The sequence below is a fragment of the Lampetra planeri genome, chromosome 51 (genome assembly GCF_965212315.1).
Source record: "Lampetra planeri chromosome 51, kcLamPlan1.2.h2, whole genome shotgun sequence".
Classification (NCBI taxonomy): domain Eukaryota; kingdom Metazoa; phylum Chordata; class Hyperoartia; order Petromyzontiformes; family Petromyzontidae; genus Lampetra; species Lampetra planeri.
This window is the reverse complement of record NC_136157.1, coordinates 8,236,559-8,248,962: the sequence shown is the minus strand read 5'-3', so window position 1 is coordinate 8,248,962 and position 12,404 is coordinate 8,236,559. Positions and strand designations below refer to the sequence as shown.

Here is a 12,404-nt window from a genome sequence, read left to right as displayed (position 1 = left end):
CAGTGAGGTGATGGGATCAGTCAGGCCACCATAAAATGTCTGCACAAATAAATAAAACCCCATGAAAATCACATTCAAGTTGGTGCACTTAATTTGGCTAAATTGCATCTCTTGTGAAATACAAAAACCAGTTTGACCGACATGCAGCAGAGTGGGTCGGAAAGTGTATTTCTAGATTTGAAGCTTTCGTGACTGCAAGGATTCATACTCTTTGGGTTTTTTCGGTAAAGTCACGCAGGTAAAACAATTAATAATATAAAATAAATGAAAACAACTCCATTAAATCACGTTTCGGAGGCAACACAAGCCTCCCTTAGTTGTTTTCATTTATTTTATTTTTATTAATTGTTTTACTTACGTGACTTTACCGAAAAAAAAACAAAGAGCATTACACATGTAAACAATGGCAAACAGGAAAGAATAACCGCAGTACCGTTCGATTGTGCGTCTCAACTCTCGTGTCCAAACAGTGCCTCTTTAACCATCAACGTTATCGAACCGACAGAGCCTTGTGCCAACTCACGCTTCGTAGATTTACTCTGGCTCAAAAAGATACGTAAATATACGCGTTTGCAGGCTATACGTTGTTATTATGAGTGTAACATTTTAAATATTTATACGTTTACGCTTTACAATACATATTAAATACATATTATATATGTGTGTGCTATATAACGTGCGGTGTCTTTCACATTTCAAACGTTACAACCGTGTGCTTGTTCCGTTATTTCAAGCTTGCACTGCATTTCTCCCTTGAAGGACTGACACGTGTGCGCCATCTCACAGCCAGCACGGCTCACTCATGGCACGGATGGTTTTCCCACTGGGGCTAACTGTCATTCCGAGCCGTGACCAAACCGCGCTACGCTGGCCTCACGAGAAGACACCCGAATCTACCGAGCAGCCGACCCGATTGCCGATCCACGTGGGCTTACACGAACATTACGATCTACGGATCTCTACCATGGGGGGCGGCGAACGCGGTTTGGAGAAGAGGCGCGATGGACAAAGCGCACGTGGGTGGGAAATGTGAACAGGGCCAGGAGCGGGGGGCTTCCGACTCGTTGTCGTAGCTGGCGATGTGAAGCGAGCAACGCCGTGGCGACACGTCGCCGTCACGCGGTCACCTCCACGCGTCTGCGAGCGCAGGGCCCAGCCCCGGTGCCCTCCTCTGCCCCCCCCCACCCCACACCGACCCGCACCTTCACACGGCCGTGCTGCTCGGGTCGAGCATGAACGCCTGCGTGCTGTCCTCCTGCACGCTGCTGCTCACCGAGCGGGCCCTGCGGCGGTAGGACGACCCCGCCGAGGAGCCCGAGAGGCCGGCGCGGTCCCTGCCCGAGAGGGAGCGTGCGTCCCGGGCGCGCGGGCAGAGCGCGCCTGCCAGCCCCGGGCCGATGAGGCGGCGCGCCGCCGCGCGGTACTTGCGCGACATGAAGTTGTAGAGCAGAGGGTTGATGGCCGAGCTCAGGTAGAAGAGGACGAAGGAGGTGAGGTTCAGGTACTGGCTCAGGTCGTGGACGAACTGCGACCTCTTGGTCACGTGCCACGCGAAGATGAGGCGGCCCACGTGGAAGGGCAGCCAGCACACCACGAAGGCCACCACCACGGCCACTGCGGGGGGGGGGGGGTTGTGGGTACAGGCGCCTCGTAATCAGCGTCCGTGGGACAAGGCGGTGCTCGGTGCGTGCAGGGCGCCTTTGGGTGGCAGGGCGGTGGGCATGGTGGTGACTCGCAGCGAGAAGGTCCCCTGGGTTCCATTCCCGACTCGTGGGGTTTGTTTCATCTCCCCCTGTTCTGTGTGTGGATTTCCTCTGGATTCCCGGTTTCTTCCCAGAAGCTTAAACAAACCACGGACCCGTTCGATTGCCCCACAGTGCCTTGCTGCGTGCAATTTGTACGTCCCCCCCCTTGCTCTGCGTGGGTTACCTCCGCGATTCCTCGCCTCCTCCCAGAACTTAAAAACACGACACAGTGGACAAACTAGTGTTGGCCAAACATCTCGAAGCTGAAAAATGACCGGCAAATTTTACTCCGTTGGGGTTACGCGAAGCGGCGGCATCATCGCCCCCCTCCTGCGGTGACGCGTTCGCTGCTCATCGCAGAGGTTCACGGTTCAAATTCAGTGGCCAACCCGGTTATTACTGCGGGTTTAATAACCACAACAACAACAATACTACTACTACTCGCCGTCTGCTTCAGAGTCGACGTTAGGGATGATATCTGAGTGGGCCGTTGCGTGCCGCCATCAGGGTCCACATTTTATTCGCAATTTTAAACATTACTCAATTTGGATTATACACATCAGCAGCAATCATCGGCACCCAACTGGCAGACCTATGCCCCAGGTCACTCTGGCAAATAACACTCGCCCTGGTCTCTTGAGTTCCCATCTGGCTAAACACAATCTAATTTAAGTAACCGTGAAAACCTGAAATCGTCTTGGGCAAACAAGCGTGATGGGGGTGGCTGAATCTGGGACAAGCGTCACCAAAGGAGTCGGTCACGTGGCTCTAGAGGTCAGAGACCCTGAGCCGGCACCGCCGACTACCTGGGTTCAAATCCGGGTTGCAGCCGCCCATGGTTAAGCCACCGGGCTTTTACGGTGTGGCGGAGTTGATGGCCTCAGGCCCGGTTACCGGTGACGGCACAACAATCCCCAATCGCGTTCCATTCGCTAATGGATTTAATTTGGCAAAAAAATAATAATGCAGCTCTGACAATTAAAAAACAATCGCTTGGATCGAGTGTCTGTGGGACAAAGTATGCGAAGCAGGGGTGGCTTGCGTAAGCACCTGAATAGTGTGTGTTGATGTACGTTGGGAATATGTAAATATTGAGTGTAACGTGTGTTTTGTACGTGTGTGTTGTGTGGGGGAGCTAGCGTGCAGTGGTTAGCGCGTTGCACTACGAACCCGGCGACGCTAGCCCGATTCCCGCTTACGGCCAACACCGGTGACAATTTTCAGAACTGGTCCTGGGCCTCCCCTAGGTCGACTCAACCGCAAATGAGAACCTGGTACGATGTTTACACATTGACACTGGGGAGACAAAGGCAGCCGGGCGTGATGCTGGCCACCTATCCCCTTGTGTGCTGTGCTGGCCTTCATAGCTGCTACTCGCTAACAGCACTTTTCCCACCGGTCTGTCAAGGCTGTACGGGGGATCTGTGTCTTTGTGCTGTGTGTGTACATGCTCAATGTGAGTGTGTGTTTGTGTTGAACGTTGCATGTTCCCTGCATTCATTAACGCACTCAAAACACAGGAGTTGGCGTCATCAAGTCACTTTGCCCCCCACGTTTCCAGCACGACGCGATGTTTCTTGAGCCTGTGAATGCGTTCACTTCTTCATCCACCCGTTTCGTGACTCGCCGTGGACATTCTATCCACGCGTCGTCGGTGTAACCGCGGCAGGAGTGGGGGGGGGGGCAGGACAGCGTCGCTGCGTGGTTAACATGGGCCCTGGTGAGTGGACTAATTCAGGAGCCCTCTGTCTGATATCCCCTCAATTTGTGGCCCGTGAACCCCGCTGCAGTTGCACGGCCTGCACGCTCGTCAACGATGGCTTGGTGCCTCTCGATTTTCCAATTCGATTTTGCCTGCCGCACTGGAAACCCCAAGTTCGAATCCGGGTTTGGGTGGTTATGCTGGGTTCTCAAGTGGTAGCGAGTGGATGATCTCAGCCCAGTCACCAATGACTGCACTAAGAACAACAATACAATAAAAAAAACCCATCGTGATGAATTCTGTTTTTTCGCTTGACTCGGCAACATTTCAGCGCTGAGATTTCGTCTGATGGCCCTCGCATGCATGACGCGCGTGGACAATACTAGGCAGATGTGCGTCACGTCTGTACAGAAAACAGTGGGAATATGTATTTTATACAGAAAGAAGGACGGTCAGTTAGCCAGTGATAGGCCGGGAAGGAACTTGAGCCTGGACCTGAACAGGGACAGGGGACGACAACACGGACGTCTGCGCGAGAAGGCTGAAGAGAGCACAGACGTGAAGACTCCACCGGCCTTGGCACAGCATGGAGCATTGGGCGCCACACGAACAAAATAAAGATGCTGCGAGCAGGAATATGCAGAGGGAAGGGCAATTGTGTTGAGCTGTCGTTTGTGGCCAGGTCGCTTCTGAAAAATAAGTTAAAGTACCTAAGAAGTGGCCTTTGCCTGGTAGGATAGCGATGGTTTAGTGTTGTATTTGTTTGTGTTTGTGTGATTTGTTTACCTTTCTTGTACTGTGCACTCCCATGGTGTTTTTGTACTGTTTGTTGTTGTCACATTCTCACCCCGTACCCCTACTGGACATCTGTGAAAAAGAGCTTCATAGCTCATCGGATTCCTCCAAGTGGTTCGCGCTACCAATGCGGCAGGCCTCCCTCCCGGTGATTGCCGCGGTGATTGCCGTGGTGTTCCGTGGTGAACGTAAGAACTCTGCGATGCGCCGTCCGCCTCGCTCACGGCGGACGCCGCTGACGGTTTCCCGCGACGTCGTTCGAAATCGAGAAGGGCACCGCGTGCCGGGGCCACGGGCCCAAACTTGGCCAAATTGAAGAGAGAGAGAGAGAAAAAAATGGCAACACGTTTTTTTCGTCAATTGGGATTACACGTGGTGACATGGCTCTCTACTGGCGGACAACATTTGCTGCATCTGTGAAACAGAACGTCCTTGCGGCGGGAGCCTGCACTGTAAGAACGCCAGGTTAAACCGAATTCACCGAGGCACGATTCGTGATTCTGTGTGTGCGTCTTTCTGTGTAAAATCCGTGTCTATGTGTTTCTCCCTGTATTAGCTTATCTGCGTCACTCTATGTGTGCGTCCGTGTGTCTCCTTGTTGCCCTGTGTCCCTCTGTATCTGTACCTCTCGTCTCTTCATGTCCGTGAATTCCATTCTGTGTATTGTACTTTATTCTGTATCTCTCTCGTCAGTCTCCTTGTCTGTAACAGAATATGTATTTGTCTTGCTCTGGCGATTCTCTCTGTCGATCTAACCCATCCGACCACTATGTTTCCTTGTGTCTGTTTACGTGTATCCGTCTCTCTCCGTGTGTCTGTTCCACAGCTAAGCTCATTTCAGGCGCCCAATTAACACGCTTTTTTCCCGACCACAGCGACTGCTCTCATCACCCACACCTCACGAAATTCTGCCCCCCTTTCCCCCCTTACCAACACAACTTCTGAGCCAGCGTCCTCAGATCGTCCTCGCTCGAAATCGCCCCTCTAAAAAAAAAAACCCCGCGTCATTTACGCAACAACTAAAAAATGTTTTTATTTACGCCTCGCGGATTCATGGCGCAACAAACGAGTGGGGCGTGCGTGCGTGCGGGCTGGCGGGCGGGCCTGTGGAGTTGAACGCCGCGGTGAATGCGGCCCTCTCACGCGAGCGCTGCTGATTGATGGCCCCGCCACGGGCACGGAGCGCCGCGTTGCGGGCGCTGACTGAGTGCTTGGCTTGGTGGGTCGCGGTTGCAAGGAAGCGCAAAGTGATGCTATTGTGTCAGGCTTTTTGTTTTTATGATGATACAGTTTTTTTGCGTTGTTTGTTGTCTCAATTGCATTCCAATTGTCTACTTTTTTTGTTTCCTTCACCGAGGGTAGGGCCCTCCTTTTGTCCATTCGAAACTCAGTAGCGAGAAGAACGTCCCGCAGACGCGGACACCAAAGAGCTACCGCTGAGATCGCTTCAACTGACCTCTGGCCCACACAGTAGGGGCAGCACTTGCCCAACCGCCGTGCGACACGAGAGTAATTAATTTGAGTCGATATTTGAACTCGTGCAGCACAAATATAGCATAACCAGCCTAAGTACGGCCTTCAATTTAACGTAGTGGCCTTTTATTCGCGCGGTCATCGCTGACGTGAACTCGCTGCAACTTGACCACAGGCAGTTGCTGGAAGCCGGATTTCAACCCAGAATGTCAGCAGCGGTACCAGCTCAGCGCTCTGACCTCTGAGCCGCTCGGCCACCTCGTCGTGTGTGATTTAAAGAGGTAATGACGTGATTTCGCACCCCCCTCTCCTCCAAAGACGTCCAACCATTCGTCATAACGAACGACTTCACACATCAACGGTGGCCCCGCAACTTTAAAGGCCGCGTGAGAATGGAGACGCAGATGTCACGGGCCAGATAGTCGCCAAAGGTCAATGCTATTGGTGCCGCAGTGGCGAGATGTTAACTGCTTCGCCTGGTATACATGAGATCCGTGCGTTCGACCCCGACCCGGACGCCTGCTGTATATTTGGAGTTTGTATGGCTCTTTCCCGGTGGTCGCGTGGTTATTTTTTTCACGGCCCTCCGGCTTTCACCTCCACATTTTTGAAACATTCGTTTACAGTATTTGGCTGCAATAAATGTCCACGTAAAAAGCCACTTTGTTCAGCTGTCATTTGTGGCCATATCGCTTCTAAAAAAAAAATCTTATATAGCTCATTTGGGCCTTACCTGCTAAAATATTAATAGTTTCGTTTCATTTGTATGCATTAGGATTATTTCGATTATTTGGCTGCAATGAATTTCCACGTAATAAGCCACTTCGTTGAGCTATCATTTGTGGCCAGGTCACTTCTGAAAAAGAGCTAATAGCTCAGAGGGCCTTACCTGGTAAACTAAAAACTAGTTTAGGAGTAATAGCTTAGTCCTCGCCAGGCGGAGCAGGGGGCCCTTGAGAGCAGCTCATGCCGGTCGCTTCGTGTCAAACGCGGCACCCAATGATCTGCGGATACAACAGCAGAGGCCGTCGCCCGTCCTAATGTCTGCCGCGATTTGTCTCCCAGGCAGGGGGTCTGTTTCCAGCTGTGCTCGGTTTGCCACTACATCGTTTTTCACGATGCAACACGGGTGGGACGGGGGGGGGCGCTGGCGCTGGTGGTGGCCACACTGTGCACGTGGGCTACCCACAATCCTCCAGCGCTGCGGAGGCGGTGGCAGCAGCAGCGAGGGTCGGCGGATCACCGCGCGCAACAACAAATGTCTTGAAATCCAAGCGCTCAACGCTTCCTTCGGCCGGAAAGCGTCCGCACCCACAGTGGGAGAAGGGGAAGAGGGGGAGGGGGGAGATCCTCGTGCGGCCCTGCGGCAGTGGCGGCGTGCGTGCGTTCTCACCGAGCATGCGCACCGTCTGCCGGTGGGCCTTCTCGTGCTGCACCATGCAGGGCACCACCGCTTCGGTCCGCCGCAGCCACAGCCGCCGGCCGATGAGTCCGTAGAGCACGGCGAGGCAGAAGACGGGCAGGAAGAAGTAGGCGGTGGACATCCACGTGATGATCTCGAGCCTGCCCGACTTGCGCGCCTCGTCCGTCACCATGCACACCGGCTCACGCTTCTCCACCTGCACGCTGACGATGGAGATCACGGGGCCCGCGCTGCCCAGGGCCAGGACCCACAGGCCCAGGATGAGGGCCCTCACCCGCCGACGCGTGATGGCCACCTGAGGACGAACGATTTTACCAGTTTGAGTGCCGTGGACGGCGCGGGCGCGAGGCGTTTGCGACCGGGCTGACGTGCGGCGGGGACTTGACGCGCATGGCCGACGCAGGGTCAACGTGCATTCACAGGCTCAAGAAACATCGCTCTGCGAGTGAATCACTATGTGGCGGTGGCAGTGGCACATTCCAGGTTGGGACACTTCTACGAATCAAGGCCGTAGCCATGCAGTCAACATTGGGGGGGACCAAATCTTCCAGGGGGTCTGGGGTCTCCCCCCCCAGAAAAAAAAATCGAAATTTGAAAACTAATTTCCTACCTGAAATATTAAAAAATTCACTAACACATGAGATGGACTTTTTATTTATTTTTTACAATGATGTCTAATAGTTTATTGTATTACATTGCTCTGTATTTTCTTTTTTACCATTTCTTGTTTCATTGTATGTAATGGCAGAGATTAGGGATCCATAAAGTACAACCATAACCACAATTATATGAACAGAAATCTATGCATTGTTATATGAAGATAAGTCCAGATGTTGTGGCCAAGGTTTAGCAAATAGTTGTTTTTATTTACATAACATCGCAATTATTTTTTTTTAAAATATTTTTTATAGCAATATATTGGAGGGGGGACGTTTTGAGCATATTTGTATATTGGAGAGATGTGTCCCCCCCCCCAAATATATATTATAATTACGGCCTTGCCACGAATGCGCGTCACGCAAGGAGAGATCCAGTGGTGGACTCAAGTCCGTCGCTCTCGCTGGCCTAGCGGATCAATCCCATCGTGAGTGCAAGCGCGGTGGTTACTTCCCTACCCTTCGTTTCCTCCTCGGCTCCTTACTGCCCGTGCCGTGAATTGTTCCCCCATCCGCGTTGTTACAGCGACGCACTGGGCCACCGAGGAGACGTGACCTGGCAAACATGATTGTTCGTGCACACCTTGTGCGCGGAATCGGTGTCTCTGTGAAAGCAACGGATGCCGTGGTCGAGTCGGGCGAGCTGCGTTGCGAGTCGTTACGTGGCGGGGGCGTATTGTGTGCCGTGCGCACGTTGGGACTTCTTTCGCACCGTACGTAGCCAATCGCGCTAATCGGAGGTGCGTGGGAAGGACTACAAAACTAAACAGAGAAAAGCAGTTACTGAAGAAGTGAGTTTCCAATGTGCGGTTGATTCCCTGCCAGTGTTCAAGTGGCCAGCCACGGTGGGTAGGAGATGTTAACTCCCTTGCCTGGTATACAGGAGGGCATGGGTTCGATCCCGACCATAACGCCTGTTGTATATTGTCTTTCTCCCCGTGGTCGCGTGGATTTTTCTCTGGGGTTTCCTTCAAAATTTAGAAACATGCGTTTGGAGTATTTGGCTGCTATAAATTTCCACCTAATAGTGCAGTACACACAGTACACACAGTACACACACAGTACACACACACAGTACACACACAGAGTACACACAGTACGTACATTACATACACACACAGTACACACATTACACACACAGTACGCACATTACATACACATACACAGTACACACACAGTACACACACACAGTACACACACAGAGTACACACAGTACGTACATTACATACACACACAGTACACACAGTACACACACAGTACACACAGTACGTACATTACATACACACACAGTACACACAGTACGTTGTCCCACGTTCGACCGCATCGCCGCATCTCTTTGAATTCAGACCGCATCGAGCAATTTTTGGGGGTACAAAAATGTTAGCCGCACGGACGCGAAATCGCACAAACCGAACCCGCATGAAGCGAGGGAAACCTGCACTGCACTCCCCATGTTTTCTGTGGTTCGTCTCGTGTCTACACCTCTGTGCACACCGTTAGAGTCTTCGGTGCTTTATTGTTTCTGGCCACTGCGAGAGGCATTCGGGAGACAGAGATCAGAGTCCGTGCAGTCCAGCTGTCCAGACATTTATTGTGAAAATTCCGTCACAGTTCCTATGATTGCTTTTTCATTGCTTTCATGGCTTTGTTTTGGTGATTTCGAAAAATGTGTTGGTTTAGCCATGTTTGTTTGTTGTAGTACAGAGTTAGACTGATGGCCTTAATCTAAGTTGTCTTGTGGTTGTTGTTGTTTAACTTGCATCCCACTGGGATTTTTGCACACAGCGTTGGTGTACGGTGTTTTTTCTGCAATATTTTGCTGTCTTTTCTTGGATTTTCTGTTTGCACTTAGTCACATATTCACTTTAAGATATTTTTTGTTCGTATTTTTGTTTTTTGTTTGTTGCGGTTGCACCCGATTCAAGAGCCGAATGGCTCACAGGGCTATACCTAATACATGAACTTGAACTTGAAACATCACAGTTCCCCGAGTGTGGCAGTGACCGGCAGATCTGGTCGAACTTAATGCGGCCAGCACGCGAGTATTGGAGGCTTTAATTTAGCCAAGTTAAATCATCATCGTCGTTGTCATTAGGAGGACATCCAGGCTCAGAGGTGGGACCGCAGAGAATTTTGGGTTCGAATGTTGGGCTCAGCCACTGCCCGTGGTTAAACCGGGTTCTCAAAGGGATTTGGCTCCATCGCCAGTGGCTATCATAAGGGACCTGTAGACTCACATCGAGAACCATAGACCCACACTGAGATCCATAGACTCGCATAGAGACAACTTGACTCTCGCATAGACCGTGCATGTTGTGATTAAACCGTGTTCTCTCGTGTCGTGAATCGGTGCTCTCACCCCAGTCCCCAGTGACTGCACAAACAAAACAACCCATCGAAGTAAATTTGTTTTACAGCTGGAACTGAATGAGCTCCCTAGCACGCGGCGAGAAACGTCGGACACTGGACCGACCAACACGCCTGGTACCACACGAAAACACACCGTGACGGAGAGCTACGGCATATTTGTTGCTATGCTCGATCCTGAATGTTTGTTTATTTTTCACCAATATATGTGTCATATTGTTAATAAATAAACATATATTTGAAACGTGTATATAATCGATTACTCAAAACACTATGTAACACGATGTTTGTTCCTGGGTAGTAAGTGTTATTTTCTAATTGCTTATGCTTCATAAGTACAGAAAATGGCTTTTATTCCCCACAAACTTTGCTTTTGTGACCAGGACTTTACGTGAAATAAAGACACAAATGCACACCACGTTTTCTCATTGAAAATAGGTACATTTCAAAATATCACTGTCCTGGTCACTAAAGCAAAGTTTGTGGGGAATAATAGCCATTTTCTGTACTTATGAAGCATAAGCAATTGGAAAATAACACTTACTACCCAGGAACAAAAAAAGTTAAGGAAAGCCTACGTGTTAAATAAACATTAAGGGTCAAACATATGAACAAATAACACATGGTGATGATGACTAAATGATGATGATGGTGATTGTGACGACTTGTGCGCGTGAACGAAGCCTGCCAGGTCACCCCATCCATCCACGCGTGCGCCCCGTCCCCCTTAAATCCCGGGGAGGTGGGGGCCGCAATCCGGGACAAAAACTCAGCTCACCTTGGCCCAGAGGGGAAAGCAGATGGCCAGGTACCTCTCCACGCTGAGCGCCGTGATGTGCAGGATGGTGGCGTAAGTGCAGCTCTCGCTCACGTACTGGAAGCACCTGCACACAAAGTCGCCGAACAACCACGGCCGGTAGCGCCAGAGGCGGTACAGGTCGAAGGGCATGCACGAGAAGATGAGCAGGTCCGACACGGCCATGCTGGACAGGTAGAGGTAGGTGGTGGTGCGCATCTCGTGAGTTCTCGAGAACACCGCGATGGTCATGGAGTTCCCCAACACCCCGAAGGCGAAGAGCAGGACACTCGTGGCGGTCACCGCGGCCAGGAGAGGCTGGGAGAACAAGCCCTGGTACACGGCCGAGGACGACGTAGAGCTCGAATTGGCTCCCCACGCCATCGGCTCCGTTGAGGTGTTGAGGACGACAGCCACCTCGGATGTGGCGACGATCGCGGTGGAGCTCATGGCGGTGAGTTGTGTCTTTGTGTCTGTGCCGCCTTGCGCGCTCACCTAGCCAGCACTTGACCCAGCAGATCGTGGGTGCTGTGGCTCTTTGTCGGATTGAACAATTGTCGGTGCTTACAGCAGCACTCGTGCCAACTAAAGTGTTACAGACGGGGGTCACCTTTGCGTTGTGTGTGTGATATGTTGACTGTTGCAAGACGCGTACTGCAGATAAGTTCCACTGTGCTAAGTGTGAAAGGTAAGGCTAGGCTTGAAGTCAATGTGGGTAGGTTATGCGTGAGAAATATAGTATCTTGAGGTTGTGTGTAAAAGGGAGAATGCGCGTATTATGTGGAGAGTACGTGAACGCGTAGCTGCAACAAGTGTGTGTGTATTATATAATGTGTGTATACATTCTATAAATATTAGATTCGGTTATATATGTAAACTGGCGCGTGTGTCGATATGGAATCTCTGAAACGTACTTATTTGTGCGAGTGTGTTTGCAAAATAAGATGTGTCTAGATTAAATAGCGGACGATTAATATTGAGTATGCGAGCGTAATGTGTACGTGTGAAACATGTAACACATGCACATGCGATGCGCATATCTGTATGGTTGAATGCGTTGGTGGGGGGGTGGTGGTTACCCTGTGTGTTGGTCGTGGGTTGTCTGGGTTGGCACAAGCAAAACGTTCTTGATAGAATATCGTCACAAGCGCCACTCTCAACTCTCCAGCCTCTCCTTCCCTGCCTCTCTCCCTCTCTCTCTGGCTCCTGTCCGCTGCTCCCGCTGCTGATGGACCGGATTGTGGCGTGGCCTCTTAAGGACGCGCAAGTGTGAAGTGGGGGGGGGGTGATGGGAGGGGGTGAGAGGAGGGGGGGGCAATCTGCGAACTAAAGCGGTTCACGCATCTCCACCCCCCCACCAACCCACCCACCACCACCACCTCGCTCGTCTGATTAAAGAGCCCGGCCCATTAGGTGGTTCCTTCAGGAGAGAGGGAGGGGGGTTACA

General features: G+C 51.4%; 1 protein-coding gene across 1 annotated transcript; it reads right to left on the bottom strand.

Annotated features, from left to right (window-relative positions):
* Nucleotides 1-1,204: 1,204 nt before the first annotated feature.
* Nucleotides 1,205-12,143, bottom strand: LOC144734429 (growth hormone secretagogue receptor type 1-like). Its single transcript, XM_078616617.1, has 3 exons — nt 10,940-12,143; nt 7,109-7,433; nt 1,205-1,614 (listed from the first exon to the last, which is right to left on the bottom strand). Exons 1-3 carry the CDS (start codon nt 11,405-11,407, stop codon nt 1,205-1,207), a joined length of 1,203 nt encoding a protein of 400 aa, XP_078472743.1. The 5' UTR covers nt 11,408-12,143.
* Nucleotides 12,144-12,404: the final 261 nt, after the last annotated feature.

Coding starts and splice junctions, on each gene's coding strand:
- LOC144734429 (XM_078616617.1), bottom strand. CDS start 11,407: ATGAGCTCCACCGCGATCGTCGCCACATCCGAGGTGGCTGTCGTCCTC. Junction 7,434..10,939: donor GCTTTCCCCTCTGGGCCAAG/GTGAGCTGAGTT, acceptor GTTCGTCCTCAG/GTGGCCATCACGCGTCGGCG. Junction 1,615..7,108: donor GCAGACGGTGCGCATGCTCG/GTGAGAACGCAC, acceptor CCCCCCCCGCAG/TGGCCGTGGTGGTGGCCTTC.